This window comes from Carassius carassius, chromosome 4 (assembly GCF_963082965.1).
Source record: "Carassius carassius chromosome 4, fCarCar2.1, whole genome shotgun sequence".
In the NCBI taxonomy this organism is placed as follows: domain Eukaryota; kingdom Metazoa; phylum Chordata; class Actinopteri; order Cypriniformes; family Cyprinidae; genus Carassius; species Carassius carassius.
In genome coordinates this window covers 9706756-9732602 of record NC_081758.1, presented here as the reverse complement: position 1 = coordinate 9732602, position 25847 = coordinate 9706756, and the positions used below count along the sequence as shown (strand labels likewise).

At 37.9% G+C, this 25847-nt stretch overlaps 1 protein-coding gene across 3 annotated transcripts in view; it reads left to right on the top strand.

Moving 5' to 3' along the window:
* Window positions 1–25847, top strand: part of LOC132133461 (microtubule-associated serine/threonine-protein kinase 4-like) — a 133593-nt gene that overhangs the window by 21829 nt on the left and 85917 nt on the right. For all 3 annotated transcript variants that reach the window (XM_059546318.1, XM_059546313.1, XM_059546309.1), the window contains exons 2-3: window positions 15475–15628; window positions 22645–22772. In XM_059546318.1, coding sequence (XP_059402301.1) covers window positions 15475–15628; window positions 22645–22772 — 282 coding nt within the window. The remainder of the gene's footprint in view (window positions 1–15474; window positions 15629–22644; window positions 22773–25847) is intronic.

Genomic DNA, 25847 nt, shown 5'->3' with positions numbered 1-25847 from the left:
GCAGTGTAAATCATGGGGTCAAGGTTTGGCTGGTTAGCTTGGCCTTGTTATGCTTTGTTGGTAGATGCATTAACTACACCATGTGGATTCTTAAAAACATCTTTCTACATCGAAGGTCCTTCATTAGTATCCATATATTCTGATAAAATGATTTTTTTCACAAGCAAACATTTCTCCAGTCTCCTGCATAATATCCATTACTATTCAAACGTTTGGGGTCATATGTTATTATTATTATTATTATTATTATTTGTATTCACTTATGTTCAACAAAGCTGCATTTATTTGATCAAAAATAGTATAATAAAAACAGAAATACCCCTAGTTGAAATGGCAACTTAAATGTAAAAAAACAAATCAAAACAAAACAAAAACCTAGCATTGTATTTAGCTTTTAATATTTATTTATTTGTTCATTTGTTTAGCTGGTACTAGAACAATGCTGCAGCAAATGCAGTTGTGATGAAGTTTGTAGTCTGTACTTTTACTGTATTCTAAAGACATGTTATAGCTTTGTGAGGAACAGACCAAAATGTGTATTCGCTGATCATCTTCAGCTGCAGCTCACTTAATGACAGATGCCTCCTCATGAGAAAAATAATACACAGTACACATTTAAAAAAGATTACCCCATTAAAAAAGGTGAAAAAAAAAAATCATGACTCCTTTAAGGATAAAAATAATTTTGTGTGGTACACCTTCATGCAAAGCATAACCAAAAAAGACCTTGCCAGTTCCACGTTTTAGGTTTCAGTGCTGTTGTGGCCGGTGGCTACGTGGTTTACACGTCTAGTGTTAAAATATTAGCCTCTGCTATTTTGGGCACAAGGGCTGCAGTGGGGTTCTCAGCTTCTCCTATCATATGAGGTTGACCTTTTGCATATGATTTAGGTCTTCGTGTTGATTCATTACTGACAGTGACATATGAGACTCCATTGGTCAGATGCTCAGACAACTTGTAGTAATGGAAAATGTGTTGCTAATGACATTAGCAACACCGGTTGGGAGAGGCTGGAGTTCAGAATATCTGTTTTCATGGTCGTGTAATGTAAAAGTGAAGTAATCTGATACACAAAGATGACCAGTAGGTCTTATGACATCAGCATGTAAACAAACACTGCTGTTTGTAAGTTGGTAGTGAGGGTAAATGACCTAGATCTCTTGTGTGTATTTAGACAGAGGCCGTTCTCTTTGATAGCTCAACAACAAAGCAACTGAAGCCCGTATTTGCCTCCAAAAGCATCACCACTATATGAAATTACTCAGTTCAGGCAGGAATCCACTACATCTCCTATTGTTTTAATTCCAACTGTGTGTGTTATTATGAGTGCTGAAACTGTGAGTTTTGGTGAAATTAAAATAAATATATAATAATATATAAATGTACAATATAAAAAGGTAACACCATGCACGGTGGCTTAAAACCTTGTACTCAAGGACTGAATTTGTTGACTGACCATGAAAAATCATGGAACTGTCAGTGGCACATGAGATGAACCACTAATAAAAAAGGCAGTCCAATTTCACCCATTCCCTGGAGTCTTTTACTCTTGACTTTCCCCCACTCTCTTCCTGTTGTCAAATTCTCAACATAATTGCTAAACTTAGGAGCAGGGGTCAAGCTTCCAGTGAGCTCCTAGCACACAAAAGGAAGTAACTGTCCCCTAAATTCTTGTATTACCCAGTGGAGCAATCTGGAGAGGTTCACTGATTATTCAGCGAAGGTTCACCACCTCCATTAAATTATGTTTGTTGGCACAACACTCTGACTAACCGTTATGTAGTATGCAAGACTAGAGTTGCTGAATCTGCATTGAAAATATTGTGCTGAAATGTGTCTTGAAGATGTACTCTTTTAATGAATATTGGAAGAACACTTTTTATTTGTCTGTTTGCTTGTTTTAATTTTATAATGTAGTGTAATTTATATAAATTGAATTTATTTAACTTTTTTTTCGAATTTATTTTTGTTACAATACATTTACAACAATTTGTGGAATCAGGTTTTTTTATGTGCACGGTTTAGTGCCAGAAAAGTGCATAGTATAAATAATCCAATTGAGATGCAGTCTAACGATGTGTTTACATTGGTGTGGACTGAAGCATTTTCTGTTCAACAAAGCGTGCATCCTTCCAACTGTTATCAGTAATGGTGCATTATGATTCTTAAGAATGAATTTTACGTAACTGTAAAATACTGTGTACTCTAAAGAGGAACTGTTGCTTTGCCTGGCATTCATGAATTCTGTTAGTGGTGAAATCGACGTTAATTATTCGAGTGTTTTTAAAATGCTGAACTAACTGTGAAATGTACCACTGTTATAAAAAGTGGCCTTACATGATTATGCAACTGAGTGCAGTTTCACTTTGACCCTGCCTGAGGGAGAGAGACTGAATGAGGAAAAACAAATGGTCGACCAGGGAAAGTGTTTTTTTTTTATTAACAAAAAAAAAATATATTATAGATGAGTGCTTTGTTTTTGGTTATCAGTATGTATACAACCTATTCAGATAAAATGGTTTGATCAAGTATCTCCTTTGATATGATACTCATTAATTTTCAGGCAACACAACAACATCGCTGTCCAGCATTACTGACTGAATTAATGATGGGCCCTGGGAGAAGTGTCATAATTTAAAGTGTTACTAATCTGGTCACAGAGCTTAGCTCTGCACAGGTACTTTAGTTAGGAACACATTTCCATCTGAAAACTGATTGCAGTCATGAGTGGGACAACAAGCATTTCTGTTAACAGAGAAAGGGACGTCATTCTCTAAAACTCCTCAGATGACAACTACCTCCTCTTCTCTTGGTTAAGAGTGATGGTGAATTGTCTCCCCAGGAGCATTTTAGAAGCGGTTTTACAGCCTGCTGTCCTTCTTTCACTTTCTCTGTCTTTTAAGTTTGTTTTTATAATAATTTTTTTTAGGTAATGAAATCCATCCATCCATCCATCTTCTACCGCTTATCCGGGGCCGGGTCGCGGGGGCAGCAGTCTAAGCAGAGAACCCCAGACTTCCCTCTCCCTAGACACTTCCTCCAGCTCTTCTGGGGGGACACCGAGGCGTTCCCAGGCCAGCCGGGAGACATAGTCTCTCCAGCGTGTCCTAGGTCTCCCCCGGTGTCTCCTCCCAGTGGGATGTGCCCGGAACACCTTCCCGGGAAGGCGTCCAGGAGGCATCCGGAACAGATGCCCGAGCCACCTCAGCTGACCCCTCTCGATGTGGAGGAGCAGCGGCTCTACTCTGAGCTCCTCCCGGGTGACTGAGCTTCTCACCCTATCTCTAAGGGATCGCCCAGCCACCCTGCGGAGAAAGCACATTTCGGCCGCCTGTATCCGGGATCTTGTCCTTTCGGTCATGACCCAAAGCTCATGACCATAGGTGAGAGTAGGAACGTAGATTGACCGGTAAATCGAGAGCTTCGCCTTGCGGCTCAGCTCTTTCTTCACCACGACAGACCGGTACATCGACCGCATTACTGCAGAAGCTGCACCGATCCGTCTGTCCATCTCCCGTTCCATCCTTCCCTCACTCGTGAACAAGACCCCAAGATACTTAAACTCCTCCACTTGAGGCAGGAACTCTCCACCAACCTGAAGTGGGCAAGCCACCCTTTTCCGACTGAGGACCATGGCCTCGGATTTGGAGGTGCTGATTCTCATCCCAGCCGCTTCACACTCGGCTGCAAACCGTCCCAGTGCATGCTGAAGGTCCTGGCCTGATGAGGCCAACACGACAACATCATCCGCAAAGAGCAGAGACGAAATCGTGTTGTCACCAAACCTGACCCCCTCCGGCCCCTGGCTGCGCCTAGAAATTCTGTCCATAAAAATCATGAACAGAACCGGCGACAAAGGGCAGCCCTGCCGGAGTCCAACACGCACCGGGAACAAGTCTGACTTACAGCTGGCAATACGAACCAAGCTCCTGCTCCGTTCGTACAGGGACCGGATAGCCCTTAGCAAAGGGCCCCGGACCCCATACTCCCGGAGAACCCTCCACAGGCCGCCGCGAGGGACACAGTCGAATGCCTTCTCCAAATCCACAAAGCACATGTGGACTGGTTGGGCATACTCCCATGAACCCTCCAGCACCCTGTAGAGGGTATAGAGCTGGTCCAGTGTTCCACGGCCTGGACGAAAACCACACTGTTCCTCCTGAATCCGAGGTTCTACTATCGGCCGAATTCTCCTCTCCAGTACCCTGGCATAGACTTTCCCAGGGAGGCTGAGAAGTGTGATCCCCCTGTAGTTGGAACACACCCTCCGGTCCCCCTTCTTAAAAAGAGGGACCACCACCCCGGTCTGCCATCCCAGAGGCACCGTCCCCGACTGCCACGCGATGCTGCAGAGGCGTGTCAGCCAAGACAGCCCCACAACATCCAGAGACTTGAGGTACTCAGGGCGGATCTCATCCACCCCCGGTGCCTTGCCACCGAGGAGTTTCTTGACTACCTCGGTGACTTCAGCTTGGGTTATGGACGAGTCCACATCTGAGCCCTCAGCCTCTGCTTCCTCAATGGAAGACGTGACACCGGGATTGAGGAGATCCTCGAAGTATTCCTTCCACCGTCCAACGACATCCCCAGTTGAGGTCAACAGCTCCCCACCTCTACTGTAAACAGCGTTGGTAGGGCACTGCTTCCCTCTCCTGAGGCGCCGGACGGTTTGCCAGAATCTCTTCGAGGCTGACCGATAGTCCTTCTCCATGGCCTCACCGAACTCCTCCCAGGCCCGAGTTTTTGCCTCCACAACCACCCGGGCTGTAGTCCGCTTGGCCTGCCGGTACCTGTCAGCTGCCTCTGGAGTCCCACAAGCCAACCAGGCCCGATAGGACTCCTTCTTCAGCTTGACGGCATCCCTTACTTCCGGTGTCCACCACCGGGTTCGGGGATTGCCGCCTCGACAGGCACCGGAAACCTTACGGCCACAGCTCCGAGCGGCCGCTTCGACAATGGAGGTGGAGAACATGGTCCACTCGGACTCAATATCTCCAGCCTCCCTCGGGATCCAGTCGAAGCTCTGCCGGAGGTGGGAGTTGAAGATCTCTCTGACAGGAGACTCGGCCAAACGTTCCCAGCAGACCCTCACAGTACGTTTGGGTCTGCCGAGTCTGTCCAGCTTCCTCCCCCGCCATCGGATCCAACTCACCACCAGGTGGTGATCGGTTGACAGCTCCGCCCCTCTCTTCACCCGAGTGTCCAAGACATACGGCCGGAGGTCAGATGAAACGACCACAAAGTCGATCATCGACCTACGGCCTAGGGTGTCCTGGTGCCACGTGTACTGATGGACACCCTTATGCTTGAACATGGTGTTCGTTATGGACAAGCTGTAACTAGCACAGAAGTCCAATAACTGAACACCGCTCGGGTTCAGATCAGGGGGGCCGTTCCTCCCAATCACGCCCCTCCAGGTGTCACTGTCGTTGCCCACGTGGGCGTTGAAGTCCCCCAGTAAAACGACGGAGTCCCCAGTCGGAGCACTTTCCAGCACCCCTCCCAGAGACTCCAAGAAGGCTGGGTACTCTGCATTGCCGTTCGGCCCGTAGGCACAAACGACAGTGAGAGACCTATCCCCGACCCGAAGGCGCAGGGAAGCGACCCTCTCGTTCACCGGGGTAAACTCCAACACATGGCAGCTGAGCTGGGGGGCTATAAGCAAACCCACACCAGCCCGCCGCCTCTCACCATGGGCAACTCCAGAGTGGTGAAGAGTCCATCCTCTCTCGAGGAGTGTGGTACCAGAGCCCAAGCTGTGCGTAGAGGTGAGTCCGACTATCGCTAGTCGGAACCTCTCTACCTCACGCACAATCTCGGGCTCCTTCCCCGCCAGTGAGGTGACGTTCCACGTCCCTAGAGCTAGTTTCCGTGTCCAGGGATCGGGCTGTCGAGGCCCCCGCCTTCGACTGCCACCCGATTGTCTAAGCACCGGCCCCCTACGGTCCCTCCTGTAGGTGGTGAGCCCACGGGAAGGCGGCCCCACGTCGCTCCTTCGGGCTGAGCCCGGCCGGACCCCGTGGGGGGAGGCCCGGCCACCAGGCGCTCGCATACGAGCCCCAACCCCGGGCCTGGCTCCAGGGTGGGGCCCCGGCTGCGCCATACCGGGCGACGTCACGGTCCTTTGATTTATTCTTCTCATAAGGGGTTTTGAACCGCTCTTAGTCTGACCCGTCGCCTAGGACCTGTTTGCCTTGGGAGACCCTACCAGGGGCATATAGCCCCGGACAACATAGCTCCTAGGGTCATTCGGGTACTCAAACCCCTCCACCACGTTAAGGTGGCAGTTCAAGGAGGGGGGTAATGAAATCATGAAACAATTTGCATATAAAATGGTAATGTGCTGCTGATTCACTGATGACATCACATAATGATATCATGGAGAAATATCATGGTATTTCATGATTTCTCTCTCTCTCTCTCTCTCTCTCTCTCTATATATATATATATATATATACATGTATATATATATATATATATATATAATATATATATATATACATGTATATATACATATATATATACATGTATGTGTGTATATATATATATATATATATATATATATATATATATATATATACATGTATGTGTGTATGTATATATATATATATATATATATATACATGTATGTGTGTATGTATATATATATATATATATATATATATATATACATGTATGTGTGTATGTATATATATATATATATATATATATATATATATACATGTATGTGTGTATGTATATATATATATATATATATATATATATATATATATATATATATATATATATATATATATATATATATATATATATATATATATATATATATATATATATATATATATACATGTATGTGTGTATATATATATATATACATGTATGTGTGTATATATATGTATATATATATATGTATATGTGTGTGTGTTTAAAATACCATATGGACATATGTATCTTAAGTTATTCATTTATTCATGTTTTGACTTCCACTTTTGATTAATTTATTTTGTCCGTTCTGATTCAAGTGGTCATTTTAGAAACTCTTACTGACCCCAAACTTGTAAATATGCTAACCAGTACTGATTGTATTACCATCAGAAATGTCATTGTAACATGTATTCAGGCTATAAGTATTTCTCGTGAAAGATTTTTCTTTTGTCTGCTATAGGCACTTGTGTGGTCTGAGGCTCTTGTTTTCACAGCACAATGCAGAGTTAAATCTGACATCTTCATCTCTTTATCATGTGTGGTGCAGTTATTTTCCACACTGATGGATTCAGACAGAGAAGTGTCTAGATCCACAGTCTGGTTCTCTTCTGTATGCTTCTGTTTGTAGCGTGTGACTCACTGTTGCGGGTCATTTCCATAGTGTCATGTAGTGTGGACACCACATTGACTTCAAGACAGACAGAAACTAATGTTGTCTGAACAACAGAGAGATCTGCCGATGTTTAAAGTCATGTAGTCTAAAATGGGCTCAAGACCCCTAAACAAAACAGCAGACAGGTTGAATAAAAATGCCAATTCACTTTCTGACAGCAGGTAGCGCTTATGGAACAGTAGTAACATGTAGTTTCCTTGGTTACCGCTGTAAACAAAGCAGCTGCACTCACAAACACTACTTTAAAGGTCATATGACATTGCTAAAAAGTAGGGGTGCACCGATCACGATCTGCCGATCGTTAATGCGCATCTCGTCAGTAAACCAGTTCTCTAATCAGTGGTAAATTCCATCAGGTGCGTGATTTCACATAGAGCAGCTGTTACTACACAGAGCCGTTGTTAACTGAGAAGATGCGCAAATAAACGCTGAAAATGAACGTGGATATGCGCATTTTCTCAGCCCTACTAAAAAGAACATTATGTTGTGTATTTGGTGTAATGCAATATGTTCATGTGGTTTAGGGTTCAAAAAAATATTTTCCACATAATGCACATTATTGTTGCTCCTCTATGCCCCGCCTTTCTGAAATGCATAGATTTTTATAAAGCTTATTGTTCTGATAAGTGAAGTGTACGCTGATTGGCCAGTTATACAGTGCATTGTGATTGGCTGAATGCCTCAAACGTGTGACAGAAATGTTATGCCCTTACATACTGTGATGCCGTCTCCTGGCACGACGAGATACAACCAAAAAAACCCATTATATATGAGGCATTTGTAGCATCCAGTGGGGACATAATTAATGATTATAATGACTTATACTGTGTTTTTACGCGTTGCATTGCATATCGCACCACGTAAAAAAAAAACGTCTGCATTTGTGATTGGAGAAATGACAAACAACAAGCGCTTCTCTACACTGCTCAAAACTCGTGTTTGAATCATCAGTGGCACATTCTTTAAATATAAAAAATTTAGTTACACGCTGTGAATCACAAGCTCCAGATTATCCTTGCAAAGTTGGAACTGCCCCACTTTATAGAAACAACCTTTGAGCACAGATCCATTGTAGGCTACTCTGCAGGCTCAGGAAACAGTCCTCCATAAAATGCGTCACACGCTGCTGGCTTGAGTGAGCAGCCGGCAGATTCGACGAAGGAGCTTGCAGCAACCACATGTGATGACCCCGGGCTGGACTCTGCCTCGTCCATGGTGAAAGCCGATCCGACAATCCACAGCGTGAAGTTGATGTATTTCCTCAACCACCAGCACGGATCAGCTCTAGGCACAGTGAAGCATATATCGTCCTCTTTTGGAAGGCCAAGCAAAGTAGTTTCACTTTCACAATGAAATGCACATCATCTCCACAACATGGTGGCAGCGGCAACAACAATACTACAGCGAGAATAAAAGTTACTCCTTTTTTTGCGTGAACATTTGGGCTGTGTTATGCAAATCTTCCCACACAGTGACGTAGACGTGGGGGCATTTTTAAATGTGGCGTTTTAGGAGGGCGTGGACAAGTCTTAACTTTTATTAAGGAATATCTGTAATCGCATCAAATGACCCCTTTAATATGCATTATATGGAAGTAAGAGGAAAAGAAAATGCCGTCAAAACATTTCGGAAGACAGTTAGTTCCTCTCAGAGATTTTCTTTTAGAGAGACTGACTGTATTTATTGTCTGACTGTGTGGACTGAACTGTGACGTCCGTACAATGAAGATTTGGGATGAATAAATGTATTGTTACATCCCTAATAATTATCATTATTTATTTTATAATTCAGTTTGGAGTTAGTTGCATAGAAATTAAACCGTTCACCATTATATTTAGTTTTAAATGACTAAAAGTAGTTTAATATTTTGTTTATCAAGCGTTTTTTTTTTTGTCATTTCAGTAGATGTGTTTCGCCTGCAACTCAAAGCAGTTTTTTTCAGAGTCAACAAAATCACACAGCAATTCACCTACACCAAGAACTTAACTCCATACAGTGTATCTGTCCTTCATAGTCAGCCAGACTGCAAGGAAAGATGATTTATGTGAATTTTTTTTATACTTATGCACACAATTAATCCTCTTAGAATTTCAGGACTGAATTCTCTCGAGTTATGCTGTAATTATATAAACTTTCATATCTGTTTGTTTGAAATTCTGTTATAAACAACAGTATAAATCCCAGGTAATCTTTTTCAAGTTCGTGAAGAAGGCAGGATCGGAGAGAGAGAGATGTTTTAAAGCTTTAGACATCACAAAGTCTAAATTTAATTTATATTGGCTGCGATCTAATCTACAATCAAGGAACCGAGACATAATAAAATGTACTATAAAGTTGTAACTCTTGCTTTACCTCTGTCCCACAGAATTGAATTGTACTATAACTGTGAGTCATTGTTTAAACTGTCTGCACAGCCAAAATGCATGATGGGTATTTTACATTGTTTGTTTTTTATTATAGATGGACAGTTGAGTTATGTAAAGAAACTTTGGCAAGTGAGCAATTATGAAGTCCTGTTTAGTTATCTTATTTTGTGTCCAGCAGGCCTGGGTTAAAAATTACTGCCTCAAGAAAACAAACAGCAAGTATAACAATATGAGCTCCTGTTCTACAGGCACAGTTTTTGTTTGCTGAAGGTGTAGGTTTGCTTTAATTATGAAGTCATGCAGTAGATTTACTTACTGTTTATATTACGTGACTATTTCTTGCTGGTTTACATAGATTCTTTGTGGTTGAGCTAAACATTCTATGCATAAAAATTATATATTAGGATGTGCAAAATAGTTTTTAAATTTTTTTTTTTTTTTATCAGATATTTATTTATATAGCGAGCAAATTTGGATTTAGCTCAACTCAAAGACATTGATATAATGGGAACAAAATATGAGTCATAATTCAGTGAGACAATGGACACATTTTGTACTTTGAATTTTAGACTACGTGAGTTTGTAAGAACAAGTCAGAATTCTATTCTCAGCAAAGCAGGATTATTGTCAAATATGATTTTATACGTGTGTGTGGCTGCTATTTATGTATGTACATACATGTGGTTTTATAATGGTGTCGTTTGGTATTGTAAAAAATAATTTTCAAGAAGAGTTTAAATCAGTTTTTTTTAATCAAATAATGATTATTTATCAAGAACTAATTATAAAGCTTTGTAAAAATATTTTGTATTTTGTTTACTTTTTTTAATCATAATTTTAATGAGGCTGTTTTCTGTTTTGTAATACCAGGGCTGTCATTTCACCTTGACGTTTGACTTTATGGCCCTTAATTTTGTTTTTGAATTTTTTGCTGTTTTGAATGTATTTTAGACCATGCTCATAAATTTTATTTTCATGCATTTTTCAGTTTTTCAATAAATGAATAATTCCAAATGAAAAAATAAAAAAAAATTTGACTGCTTTTATACTAACTACAGAATAAGGATAGAATATCTTTGAATATTTACTGTACACTTCAGGTCAATGACATGATGCTTATTCAATATAGCAGGCAAACTTTTTGCTTTAGGGTAAACATTGTACTTTTTTTTTAACACAAACCTTTTGCTTTCTGTGCATGATTATTACATCTTGGTCCATTTTAGCTGAGGAGCACACATTTTTGCCGTCTAGTATGTAAAAAAAGGGTGGTGTATTGGACAGGGTATTATAATTAAGTTTGTCTCTGCTCAGACAACAGAATTTCTTTACATACCAGTAATTTGAGTTTTGAAACTATATGATAACCTTGAGGGCATCATTCTGCAAATTATTTCCAAAGGTGTATAATATAGAGCCTTTGTATGGTGTGTGTGTGTGTATATATATATATATATATATACATACATTTAATTTAATATATAAATAATTATTTATTTATTTATTTATTTTACTGAGGTGCATAAGCTGAGAACAATGAGGCTTACCATCAATCAGTTCCAAACAGAAATCCAAAACGTTGGAAAAAAAGATTGATTTCAATATTTGGTGTAAAGATTAATTCCAACATTTTGGATGTTTATATCTTTGGGAAGGGTGTTGTATGAACTGGAGTGATTCTGAGTTCTACTGTCAGCATTGGGCATAAAGCCAGATTGCTCCAGGTGGTTGATTTTAATGAATCATAAAAAGTTGCTTTTGCCTTTTGATGAATATGCCTCGTAGATCATCGACATTCAGAATAGTTTTTCATAAACATGACACAAAGTTAAGTCTTAGTAGGTTATGATATGATAGAAATATTAGTTGCAAGCCTGACTCTTTTTTTGTGTGTAAACTTGTCTGTGAGGCACATTTCCTCCTGTTCCAGCTCACCTTGACTTGTCTTCCTGAGGACTTTGGCAAATGTACAGTATTTGGGTCAGAATGTTGCGCTTTGAAAGTGGAGGTGCTCAGAAATGATACCTTCATCTTGCTGCTCAATATGCGATTCATTCACGAGCGCAAAACTCTTGCCTTTAAGTTTCTTTAAGTTGTAAATTAAATTTTTGATCTATAATTATGAGGACTTCCTGAAATTATTATTATTTTTTTTCCTTTACCTATCATTAGGGCTGGGCGTTATATCAAGTTTGCATTATATATCGATATATTGTTTATAAATGATATGGAAACCATTTATCTCGATTGTAGTTTGATTCATTTGAAATATAGCAGAGGACATAGTGCATAATCCAGTTTGTCCTAAACATGAGACATGCTTTATATTAAAGGCTTTAAAGTAACCCAGTGCTTTTAAAAGCATGTCTTTTTGTTTTTAGATTGAAATGTTACAGAGATAGAATGTAATGTTATTTTTTTGCACGTAATATGTAGCACACACGGTTACGTTCACTGTATTTGTTTTAATTTCCTTTAATATAAACATTGTTTCATTGGACAACATTGCCAAGATGTAAAAAATAAATGAATATAAATTAAAAAAGATATATTTCCTTAATGTTTTAAAAGTCTTTATAAAATAAAATGCATAAAGTCGACGCAACATTCCCAACATTGCTTTCTTTGGTATTGTACAACATTTTGAAGAGAATGCTGTGCAAGTATTTAAATGAGCTGCCAATTATGTGCAAACCAGTGACATTTTTGCTATCATTTACATCAGATCATTTATGTCCTCTGGTCCAAACTGACAGTTTTTGGTCAGAATTAGTTTCATGAAGCTACACTTGGTCCAGTCTTTCTGTTTTAGATGAAGCATGTGACATAACCATTCTGCACCGCTGGACTTCCACTTCCTATCATGGGTTCTGAATCACTATTGCCGAAACACTTTAGACTTTTGAAAGACCCGAGGACTCAGCTGTGTAAGGTTATTGTCTCAGAGATGTCTGTATTTTTATTTTTTTGGCCAAGTGCCATTTACATATTTAGTACCCATATGGAAATGTGAAATGCTATGATACATCCATTTTACTGGTCCAGGTGGAGGTGAACTCATTCCTTAAGGTCTTATGGCAGTGTTCCCCTTAAGATCTTCTCACATGGGTTTGGCTTTCATATGTGTGGATCATTGCAGCTCTTTTAAGCTACTCTACAGAAAATTGTGTAGTATCATAAATAATTTCCCTCAAAGCAGAGGGAGTTCCCTTCCAGTTAGAGAACACCCTGGGCCTCCATTTGTTTATATTCATGGGGAGGAACCTCTTCCTCTACTCTTCCATTGTTTTGCAGCGAGGTGCTACGTAGCTCCACGAACCTTTGAGCTCTTTTTGACCATGGAAAGAAAGGACAGTTACAGTATGTCATACGGTGTGGTGTAGTCTTTGTGATGGCAAAAAAAATGTTTTTCTTTAATCCAAATTTTTGCTGTATTTGAATCCTAAACTTCAATGTTTATAAGTGTTTCTTTATAGATATAGCCTTCAAAATCATGCACATATTTAAAAAAACAATGTTTCAGATGGGCAAGAAATAGTCAAATTGCTAGAATTTACTCTGCAGTGTATCTGATAAATGAATGTGCACTACAAGTGGTGCAGTTCGCTCTTTTGATTATTATGGAAGCAATCTAATTTTGTCTCCATATACACCTCTTTTATGTGACACAGGCCAGACCCATCCTCCCCCTAAAACAAATCTGAATAAGTTAAAAGGCAATAATAATAACATAGAACAGTACGTGCCACACATATAGCCATGTATGCTTTTAAAAAGTTTATGATGATGATATTTAAGGTTCGATATTTTAGTCACATTTGGTTGGAAATCTTTTTTATTTTTTTACTGATAAAATTGCAATGGTGATTTAATTTAATTTCTATTTAAGTAGAGCTGAACAATTTGGCGACAATAAATTTTGTGAGGTGTATATCAACATCCATTACCACGTTGGGCATCTTTTTAACTGTATTGCTGAGATAAAGATTTGGATGTCCAATAATTTTCTGTCTCTAAACGGCTCAAAAACAGAAGTCATGCTCCTTGGATCTCCACATCAACTGCGAAAGGTTGGGTCTCCTACTCTGTCTGTTGATGGTGTTGCACTGGAGTTTAAGTCCAAATAAAAAAATCTGGGTGTCATATTTGACGCCACACTGTCATTTGAGCCTTTTGTCCAGAATACAGTTAAGACATCATTTTATCACCTCAGAAATATAGCCCGGCTATGTCCTATGTTATCCTTTTCGGTAGCTGAGAAGTTGATTAACTCTTTTGTCTTTTCGCGCATTGACTACTGCAATGGTCTTCTAGCTGGGGTATCTAAATCATCACTGGATAAATTGCAATATCTTCAAAATTCAGCTGCTAGAGTACTATCTGGGGTCAGGGCCAGGGACCATATAACCCCGGTCTTGGAGTCACTGCACTGGCTACCTGTTAGGTACCGTATTGATTTTAAAATCCTTATGCTGGCCTATAAATCTCTGCACAATCTGGCACCTGAGTATTTGACTGATTTATTAATCCCCTACACACCACGTCGCAATCTGCGCTCCTCTCAGAGTGGTCTTTTGGTTGTTCTGAAGACACGGCTTCATAGGTGGGGTGACCGAGCATTTTCAGTCTATGCTCCTAAGCTCTGGAATTCTCTCCCGGCCGACATCAGGGAAGCAAATACATTAGTGACTTTTAAATCTCTTCTTAAAACATTTTATTTTAGGATTGCTTTTACATGAACTTGATTTTATGTGTTTATTTTCTTGTATTTACATTGTGTTTATTAATTTGCTGTTATGCTTGTCTGTAAAGTGCTTTGAGAAAGCTACTTTTAAAGGCGCTATACAAAATAAATATATTATTATTATTATTATTATTAACATGTCTTTGGGAAGATTGTTAGTGCATATTATGTTGCCAAATGCACATTATAAGAAACTGAAACCCAGAGCAGATGCAGAGATGAGTTTGTGTGGAGCAGCATTTACAGTTAAACGAACCAGATCATGAGCTGATCATGTGTAAATGAACAAAATGAATTGGATATTCAAATTGCAGACCATTGCAATTTGATGATTGTTTTTATTCGATTAATCATGCTACCCTACCTGCTTTGGTAATAAACAGTTTGTTGTCTTGGATTTCTACAATGACGTTTCCACTAATGTGTTTATCATTTGAGCTGAAAAAAGCCCTCAGATGTGTTTGCTTGTCTGGAAAGATTCTATCTGTACGAGAAAGGGACTTGTTTTGTTCGTAGAATGCTGGAGGGGGTGAAAGGGTAACCTCAAATGAACTAAAAGTGAAGGAAGTCTTTGGTTATATAAATTGTTTATTTCTCACATAGCATTTAAAAAAAAATAAAGATGTTCATGCTTCTGAAAAGATAAATTATGATGATAAAATCACAGTATCAAAAGCAACATTTAATAACAATTCACTTTGACTGAATTTTCAATCTCAACATGAAATGGCATTCACTGGTATGTATCTTTTAATGGGGTTAAAAAATAAATAGTTGATGTCAGCCAAAAAAGGCAAGGCATTTTAGAGCTGGAGTAAGTTATTACATTATTAATGTAGTAATGCATTGTCAATATTGTCAGTAATGGATCTGCAGCCATGTGTTAAATATTTTTGTAAACACTGAATTAGTGCTATTCCTAAAGTGATCTTTCCCTGTAATGGTTCCCAGATTGAACTCCATGTTGATCTCATCTCTCTTCCAGCCGGATAACATCCTTTACCCCCCCTCCATGCCCTTCCGCAAGTCCAGCAACCCAGAGGTTTCTCACGGCTCCAGTTTAGCGTTGAAATTTAAGCGACAGCTCAGTGATGACGGCAGACAGCTCCGGAGAGGAAGCCTAGGGGGCGCTCTTACAGGTAACACCCTGACCTTTGTGTACAGTCAGATGAAAAGAGGGTCATATTGCACAACACATTATTTTTACAATCCATGTTTCTTTTTCCTTGATGTAAAGCCCATGCTGTAAGTTGTGAAATGATATTCATTTTAAATGCATGGCAGAAAACTACAAACATTATAAACACTATAAACATTGTAAGGGAAACAGGTTAATTTAGCTCAAAGTGAATCATTTAAGATTTTAAAGGGAATTTGAACAATCACTGTTTCACGGCTGATCACCTGCTATTCACTGAACGAGCCGTTTAACATCAAATCTGCGCTGGATATTAATATCCAAAGTATAGTGAAAACACTATCAATTAGCACAGTAACAAGATCGGCAGTTTAAGACATTAACTTGTAAGCACAAAACACAAGATACCTCTCTTTTCAATATGAATAAGGCTTTATTAGATAAATCTAAGACATATAAACTAATCTAGCACATAAACGCACGCACTCACACATTTACACAAACTCACCTTTCCCTAACTTTCGATCTTCCTGCAACTTAAGAGAATGGAAATGTGGAATCCCAAGTTTACAGCAATATGTTAAATTGCAGACATGAACAACCATCAATCACTTAATTAACCCTCGCATTGAGTTCCTCAATGAGGTTAAAATTATATTAGATACACCAGTACAAATGTCTGAAGGTACATTGCCTGTGTTCCCTTTGTTGTCATCGAAAGGGGGTTTCCGATGTCGCTGATTGGCTGGAAGTTCAGTAGTCGCTGAAGTGACGTCTTGGGAAGCCCGTGGTTGGGCGTTGGCTGAAGATGCAGAGTTGTGTGGGCTGGTTAAAGTTGAATGGGCAGTTGAGGTCAGACACGGCGTTACAAAACTTAACTCGGAACACGAAACTCTCAAATGGAAAAGAAAAGAAGTAAAGTTTAACGAGACTAGGTGGTGTTTCTTCTCATCGTGGCTAAGTAGCAGCAGGCGTGCAGGCCGAAAGCACGCTGGAACCGCGCTCAAAGAACAGTGATGACTAACAGCATGGCTAAGAAGCAAAGCTAAAAGTTAAAAGCATACATGACTAATAGCAGAGCAAAGCTAGAAGCTAAAAGCAAACATGACTAATAGCAAAAGCTAAGAAGCATAGCTAAAAACTAAAAGCAAAATTTGATGGTGTCCCGAGTATTTAAACTGGCCTGTTGGCCACACCTGAAATGTTGTCTTGACCAATCAGATATTGTCTTGGCTTGGTGGTATCATAAATCATATGTTATCTTATCAAGCATGTAGTCCGAATTTTCCCGCTCTTGTAGGGTCTAATTTTGGACATGATTCCTATAACAAGAATATGATACATTTGACAAATAACTGATGGTCATGACTGTTTCAAGCTAACAGATTCGAACACGTACACACTAAACACAAATATGTATCTTTAAGCTATCTAATAGTTATTAAAAGACATACACAATAAGTGATTATAACATGATAGTCAAATGTATGGGTTACATATAAATGAATATGGAGTGAAGCGATGGACTGATATTCATTTATAAGTCCTTTTGAGTTCATTTTGGTCCATATATATGTAGAAAAGACAGTTTCTGTGTCATTATCTGACAGAGATTTCTGTGGAGACCAGAGGTTCAAAGCCCATTTTTTTATACACCAAAAAAAAGGATTTGGTGTATAACTCTCATGGGTTTGTCCAGCGTTGCATTTCAATTACGAACAACAAATTTGACAATCTCTTCTCCGAATTGAAATTGTCAATAATTGTTCTAGTGGTGTTTAATGTTGAAAGCTGTTCTGTGAAAAAGTTGGTTGGTTGGTTGGTTGGTTGGTTATCTTGCTTGGGACTTGAAATGTTTTATGACTTCCTGTTGCCTTACTGAGGAATTTGGCTCATGTTTCAACCACAGTCCTAATCGACTCTTTAATTTGTCTGATTCGAGTCAAATCGGCAACAACATTTTTAATTTCTGTTCTTTTCTCAATACCGTAAAAAAAAGTGTTGGACCTCTCCAGCTCAAAATGTTTGACGGTGGTGTTGGTGCAATTAAATATTTTAAATTGTAGTAGCAATTGTTTATTTCTTATAGCATAGAATAGTAATACATTAACCAAAATACAGAACACAGATTACAGGGTTGAAATTTTATCACTTCACTTTATTAAAAAAATACATTCAAACACAGGATTATTTTATTTTAAATTCAAGAAGTCATCTGCATAACAGGATGTCTTGATTAAAAGTACAAATGTTTACAGAGTACTGTTCAATTTAAAGAGTTTGTTTTAAAGTTATTATGAACCTAAACAAATTTATTTAAAGAGAAACTGAAAATATCGGCATGTTGGAAATGCACTATACAAATAAACTATTTGCTTTGTGCAACATCATCTGCATTATATAATTTGTTTAAAGGATTTGTGAACCCAAAACAAAAATTCTGTAGTCGTTCCAAACCCATAAGAAGTTTATTTGTCTTTTGAACACAAGTGAAGATATTTTATCAAATCTGAAAGATTGTTGTCCGTCCATTAAAAGTCTGTTAACTCAAAACCTGAGCGTTTTAATCCAAGTCTTCTGGAGAGACTCTGATTTTATTTTTTTTGATCATTTCAGAAAGATAAAAGCTATAACGCCAGCATTAACAACTTTTTTAAATAAATTGAGCTCAAAACTCACTTTCAGTCAGCAGTGAGGGTTTGAAATAATTTTGATACGATGTGGATTATAATCACCATACAAGATGGAAATATTTATAAGCGATGCAAAAGACTATGCAAGCTAGGCATTAAAGTACCATAGTAAACATTGTAAATGCGATCACTTGAAGAAATCAGACATCAGCTTCTTAATCTCTATCACAATCGTGTATTTATTTAGTAGCATATTTTATCTCTCATAAGTCTTGTCTTGAGATTTTAGCTCCGCGTAGCCTATGTCGAAAAAATTAATTTGTTTTTTTTTGTTTTGTTCGGGAGCTTAGGCTATATAAAAATATAGAAATTATCATTATTTCTAAATGTGATGTACTATATGCACGTTAATGTAGGCTACTGTGAATACAAATAAACAGAAACGGACTCAACTGAACAAGCAGGCTATGTTCCTGATTTCAATCCTGATAAATTAATTCATTATGATTAGGGATGTACCGATCTGATTTTTTTGCCCTCGAGTCCAAGTCATTTTATTTTCAGTGTCTGCCGATACCGAGTCCCGATCCGATACTTCTATAATACATTAAAAAAAAGAATAAAGAAGAGCGAAAAAACAGACCCAGGATGTTCAATAAATTACATTTTGAAATATATTCAAATATAAAACAGCTATTTTAAATAGGCTAGTGAAAATATTTCAAAATCTTCTAAATCTTATAATCTAAATGCAGGCTTGGTGAACAGAAGAGACTTCTTTAAAAAAAAAAAAAAACTTTAACAAGCTTACTGTTCAAAAACTTCTGACTTGTAGTATAGGCAACTTTAATTTTTCTCTTATTTTCTAGCTTTTAATTGGTTTAGAAATCTATAAATGCTGGACAATAACAAATAATAATGATTTGTTTATATACTACAAACAGTTTATCACATAAGGCAGAATAGTTTCTATACAGTAATAAATGTCAATTAGCACTGCACTGTTCATATACTTTATTTATCTCCTGCTGGAGATGACTTAAAAAACAATTTATTGTCGTGATCGTATATTAATGTCTTCGTGTTTGCATAAGTTTCTGTTTTCCTGTGAAAACCACAGCGATAGCTGGCCGCTTTTGTCCATATTAGGAGTTTCCTGATATGACTATCAGCGCGAGAGCTTCGAGTATGAATGAAACACACACTGCATGAGAGTTTAGCGCTCTGTGATGTTCATCTCGCTGTATTCTGGGTCCGAATGAAATATCATGTCTCTTTGAGTTTGAATCTATACGTCCGATTCTGATCGAGTCTGAAACCACGCGATCACGTTTGAAGCACTGGCTCGCACTGGCCTGACAGTGGAAATGCGGCTATTGACGCCAGCACCTTTGAGCTTCCACAAGAGCTAGTAATGTTAATTCTTGTGTGTGAAGCAAGTATGGTTGAGCTTGCGGCTCAGTGTTTGTGAATAAAAGCCTAAACTAAATTTGTTACACTTATAAAGCAATTCTGTCTCTTCAGAGGACTTGGAGTAAAGTGATTGATTCATATTGATTTATTTATTGATCTCTTTATGAACGTTTTAAAGTTTCAGAGATTTTGGTGAACAGACTTTCAATGGATTTGATTAAAAATAAAAAGAGTGTGTGTTTGAATTAAACAAAATGGCCAAACTTTTTCAGAACATATATAACCATTTAATTGAATATTTTTCTGTTTAGGATTTGGCTCCTCTGAGCTTTATTATGCTGTTTTCATTAGACAGGACATTGTAGCCACTGTATCTTTTTAGACTACATACTGTTCTGCTTGGTGTTTGTCTCGCTGTTCCTCAGGGTCTGATATTTTGTATCAGGTACATAGGGCACAGTGTTGAAATGTGCTGAGGGTGTCTAGCTGGCATTTCCTCAGTTCTGTGGATGATGACTAAATGGAAGCTGTTTCACATTGAGCAGGAATTGCAATTTTCCTCCTACGTATCCTGTTTTTTTGATCTGGCTCTGTGACCATGTAGAGCCCACAAACACATAAATACGGGTTAGCAATAGGTTGTCTGGGAAACCATGCTATAGCTGAACTGAAAGTCTATTAGAAGAAAATATGAAAGGTTTTATTTTTTTTTTAAAGGAACATCTCACATCTCCTAAACTGAATACTGCAAAGTGATAATTCAGTTTTTTTTTTTTTATCTTCCCCCATTTTTATTATACAGTAAACCTTACAGCATTGAGGTGTTGCTAGTTGCCAGGGAGAAGATTGTTGTGAGAAGATTTAGTGTCACACAGGAAACACAGCTGCTGATTCATATGTAAAGGACATTAGTCCTAAAGAACTTTCGAAACATAAAACAAAGTGAAGAGCAGGACAGATATGCATGAACAAACGCGTAATACAAATGGTCAGATAAATCCATTTTAATCACATGAAGTTCTGTAATGCATTTGATTGCATTTAATATTTGTAATAATCCTCTCTCATACCGTCTTGACTCAAATGAATTGAAATGATCATTGAAATGGTGATGCTTTTGTCATGGCCCATCTTGCCTCACATGAGCAAGCAACACTCACATTTTCTTCAGAAAAAGTAAAATATTTTTACCAATCCACTTGCTAATGCATTATTTAAATAAGCAGTTATTTGGAAATAGCACATTTGCTTCTTTCAGATAAAATAACGCGTCACAGTTTTACACAGCTAATGCACCATGAAAACAATTCCAGAAATATAAGATCACAAAAGCATAAATTTATCTCATTAAACTGTATATAATTTGGTTCTAACAGGTTTAATTTAGTTTAATTTACTTCTAAACCAACAAATTGCATTTGGTATGGCAGCTCAGTGTTATGAAGGTGTATTCGATTATCAGTCTAAACTCTGAATAGATCGACGGGGGGCTGGAAAAGGATCAGTCAAGGTGAGTAGGCTGTCCCAATGCTGCAACACTGTGTGAAGGGCTTGCATACTGTATGAGCTGAATATCAGTCTATCAGAGCGTCTTTCTTTTTATAGTGGATGTGTGAAGCCAGTTCTCCTTAAGTTCACCCTACTGTCCTAGCAGAGTTACCACGGGAGTAGTTCATCTCAGTAATTATGAATGTTATGCACTAATATTTGACAAACAGTGTCCCAATAAATGCCCTCATTTTGAACAGTATTGTAAAATGGGGTCAGACGCCCCACTGGGTGATATGAATGTCTCTGGAAATGGTGATCCGTGACATTGTAATGTTTTTTTTATTTTGAATTTGTGAATGCATTTTAGAGTTGTGGAGTAAAATATATAGTTTTTATTTTGAAGCTAAAAGGGGAAAGATGCCCCTCTCCCTCTAGAAATGGCAAAGAAGGCCTCGAGTGGCATGTTGTTGCAAATGTTTTATACATTTTTATAAATAATGGGGTGGTAACACTTTAGAATAATGTTCCATTAGTTAATGTAAGTTAACTACTTTAGTTAACATGATCTAAGCAAGAACGATCCTTCTACAGCATTTATTAATCTTAGTTGATGTTAATTTCAACATTTACTAATGCATTATTCAAATCAAAAGTTGTGCTTTTTAACATTAGTTAATGCACTGTGAATTAGCATGAACTAACAATGAATAACTGTATTTTCATTAACTAACATGAACAAAGATGAATAAATACAGTAATAAATGTATTGTTCATTGTTTGTTCATGTTAATTAATGAATTAACTGACATTAACTAATGGACCATTATTCTAAAGTGTTACCAGTGGGGTTATTATTCAGTAATTCCATTATTAATACGTGCATTTCATTTTTGTTATGCATTAAAATCAACAATTGAGTGGCTAATAAAGTGAAGTCATTCTGTTTGAATTCACAAACTTCTATGACATACTGTATTGTATCTTCAATAAAATATATGGGAAGATAAGTATGTTCATATGCCTGCATATAAGTCATAGAATAAATCTGCCCTTTAGATGAAGCTCTTATGCTAGGATTATGCTTTGTCTATCAACCTAATTGTCAAAACACATTTTTAAAATGAATAATAATGACGCCGAATATACACAGTAAGCTCACTTGACAGTAAGACTTTTGCTTCTCACCATTCACATGTGTATAGATGCTGTCATTTGGGTCATGTTGAATGGCATATGTTTGTTATTGCTTGTCCATTATGATGCACCAGTGAGTCACTGCCTGTGAAATAGCGAGGCACTCCCAGAATCCTCTCTGATCTTGTCTGAACAGATTAGATTATTAGTTATATTGTGTAGTATGCTACCCAAAAAAAAAAAAAAATGAAACAAAAAAAAAATAACATTCTCTTGGAATTAAGTTGTACTCTTTACTTATAGATTTACAAATGTTTTTTACTCATAGACATTTTTTTTTTTTCAGGGAAGTACCTGCTGCCCTATGCCTCAACCCAGCAGACATGGTCCGCTACGGGCTCAGAGACCACCAACCTGGTGCGCATGCGCTCCCAGACCCTAGGCAAATCTGCACCCTCTCTCACGGCAAGCCTGGTTGGTATACCACAAATCAAATAGAGTTTAACTTGATATCATGTGGTCTCCCTGCTCAAACACTAGGGAGCACTGCTGTATCACTGACACTAATAGAAACATGTTTTAGCCTGTTTTGATGGACTCCATTGTGGTAAAGAACCCTTTCATTTCTGTACAGTTGACTAGCAGGATGTTTCTTTTTAGTATGTTGCATTGTATTCTTTTGTCATAGAATCGAATTCAAAACAAAGATTTAGGCATTTGATTTAAAATTGGATTTGGTTTAAAGTCTTGTGGACTGATGAGAATGATTAACTTGTTCTGACTAACTGAAAGATGAATATGAAAAAATATTAGCCAGTAATTAATTAGAAAAGTATATAAAAGTCAGTCATCCAAACATGTGTCCCAAAATGCATTGAATGACCCTTTGTGGTACTCAATGTAGTTCCAGTTTTTATGAACTGACATGCCACATCTCTGTTGCCAGAGTCTAAAGAAATTCAGGATTGTAGCTACTTGGCGAAGCAGTCTTCCTGCTGGATAAATAAAATTGAAATTATTATTTTCTCAGCTTTTACTGCTTGACTGAATTAGATTTTACATTTATATTTCACCCAGAAATTAAAATTGTCATGATTAACTCTTCAGAACACAAATGAAAATATTTTTTATATTCTCTCATTGTTTTTTATCCATCCATGATCTCCATGCATTGCAAACCAATAAGGTTTGGTCTTGTGCATCGAGCATACATTGTTGAGCTTCTGTTTACCATATTGTATGTGCTCTGTGTATGCACATTGATCAGTGTTAAATTAAATCTGTTCATAATTTTGTTGTCTCTTTAGAGGACTTGGATTAAATGTATTGATTTCTATAGATTACTTGTACACTTGTGAAACTTGTGAAAATTTGGGTTCAGTGTACTTTCAATTGATAGACAAAAATGAGATTAAAATATTAAAATCTAAATTTGGGTTTTGAAGATGGACCAAGGTCCTGTGGGTATAAAAAAAATATGAAGATGAGAAAACGACAGAATTTTCATTTATAGCATGAACTAAACATAAATCATTTTAATATTATGTAAAGTCTACTGTAAGTTATATCAATGAGGATCCTTTTTTTTCTTTTTTTCTTTTCCTATTTTTGAGTGTATATACAGTATTGGGAAGTGAATAATTAATTAATTAATTTTTATTTCTCAGTTGCATCATTAAATTGCGTAATACCCCATATATATAATATATGTAATACCCCCCCCCCCCTCATATTTGTTCACCTAGTAGTAAAATATACATTAGTTTGTCTGTAAGACGTCTTTTTGTTTATGAAGAGCCATGCTAACTGTACACCATACACCTATTCCATTATTTTTTGGACCAAATATCTTCTAGATTGGAGAAATGATTTTAAACATTGTTTTTGTCTGTGTTGATCTGGATGCTGTGAAGATATTCTGAGAAACTTCCATGTCTTATTTGCCTCTCCTGAGCCGTGGCAAACAGAGGTCCAGGTTCCATGTTGGGCGCCTGATTGAAATTAATGACCACAGAGAGCAGGGTCAATGCTGCAACAAACAGAATGTCATTTACTCAGCGGCTGTATCCGATCTGCTTTCATTGGGGCCTCCTGGGTCTCTCTCCCTCTCGAACAAAGGCCTTCTGTAGGGAATCGATGCATTTTTGTAAGAAAAATATGCATATTTAAACTAATAATCAATTTAATGTAGCTTGCGCTCACTGCTGAACATGGAAGCAGCTCCGGGCGGATGATTTATGGAGGTCAGCTTTGTGTGTGCGCCACTCAGAAGTGACGATCGCAAAAGCACAGAATTCGAAACAAAACAACAGTCACTAATTAAAAGTAGAAAACAAGGATTTGTAAAGAAGAATGTCAGAGGATTTTGATATAAGCCAAGATGAGACTGGTTTTCCTTTGCTAAATAAAGGAAACTTTGCTTCCTTTGCTCCTGTTAACAAACATTGGTTTTCGCTAGATTCACCGGCGCATGCCGACCCCATACGTCATCCTCCCGGAGCTGCTTCCATGTACAACTGTTGGTGCAAGCTACATTAAAGATTAGAACTGTGTGGGACACACTTTTTAAGTGTATGTACACTTTGTATTTAACTTCTTTTGGACTGATGCATGCAACACACGCTGAGTGCCATTAAACAGCTTGAACGATCAAAGACAGTTTTTAATATAACGCCGATTGGATTCATCTGAAAAAGAAAGTCATATACACCTTAAGGGGGAGTAATTTTTGGCCTAAGTTAAATTTTTGGGTAAACTAACCCTTTAACAAAAAAAAAAAAACTTAAAAAAATGAAGAATGAAGGTCTTACAGGTTTGGATCGACATGAGAGTAATTAATGCACGAATGTTTTTTTTTTTGGGTGAACTATCCCTTTAACTATGTTTAATATTTTCATAGTGTCTTGAAACAATCAGGCAGCTGTTACTGTGTTAAAGTGCAGTATGTGTAAAGTCAAGAGACTAAGATTGGTCTTCATGCTATTTTCAAATGTATTTTTTGCATAGATTTTATCGTTTTACCTCTTTCCTAGACCCAGACTAAAAATCCATAAAAAAATCCTACAATTTGAGTACTTTATTAATTTAAAGAAAGATTTAAATATTTATTAAAATATAAAAAGCTTAGCTTGTCTTCAGAACACAATTTAAGATATTTTGGATAAAAACCGGGAGGCTTGTGACTGTCACATTGACTGCCAAAATTGTCAAAGTCCAGAAAAGTATGAGAGACCTCAGAATATCATCCATCTGCCATCAGTTGTTTAATCTGAATTTTTTACGAAGCAACGAGAATACTTTTTGTACTCGAAGAAAAAAAAAATAAAGACTTTATTCAACATTTTTTCTGCTCTTTGTCTCCCTGCATCACTGTAGCGCCATTTTGGAGAACATCTACTGAACGCAAACTGTGTATGCTTTTCTGTGTCAGCTGTGACAAAAGGATAAATTTTTTTACATGTATTTATGCATTGATTTGAATGAAAACAGTGCACCCGTGCAGCGCGGCTGACACAAGAGCGTAAGCTGCTTGCGTTCAGCTCCTATTCT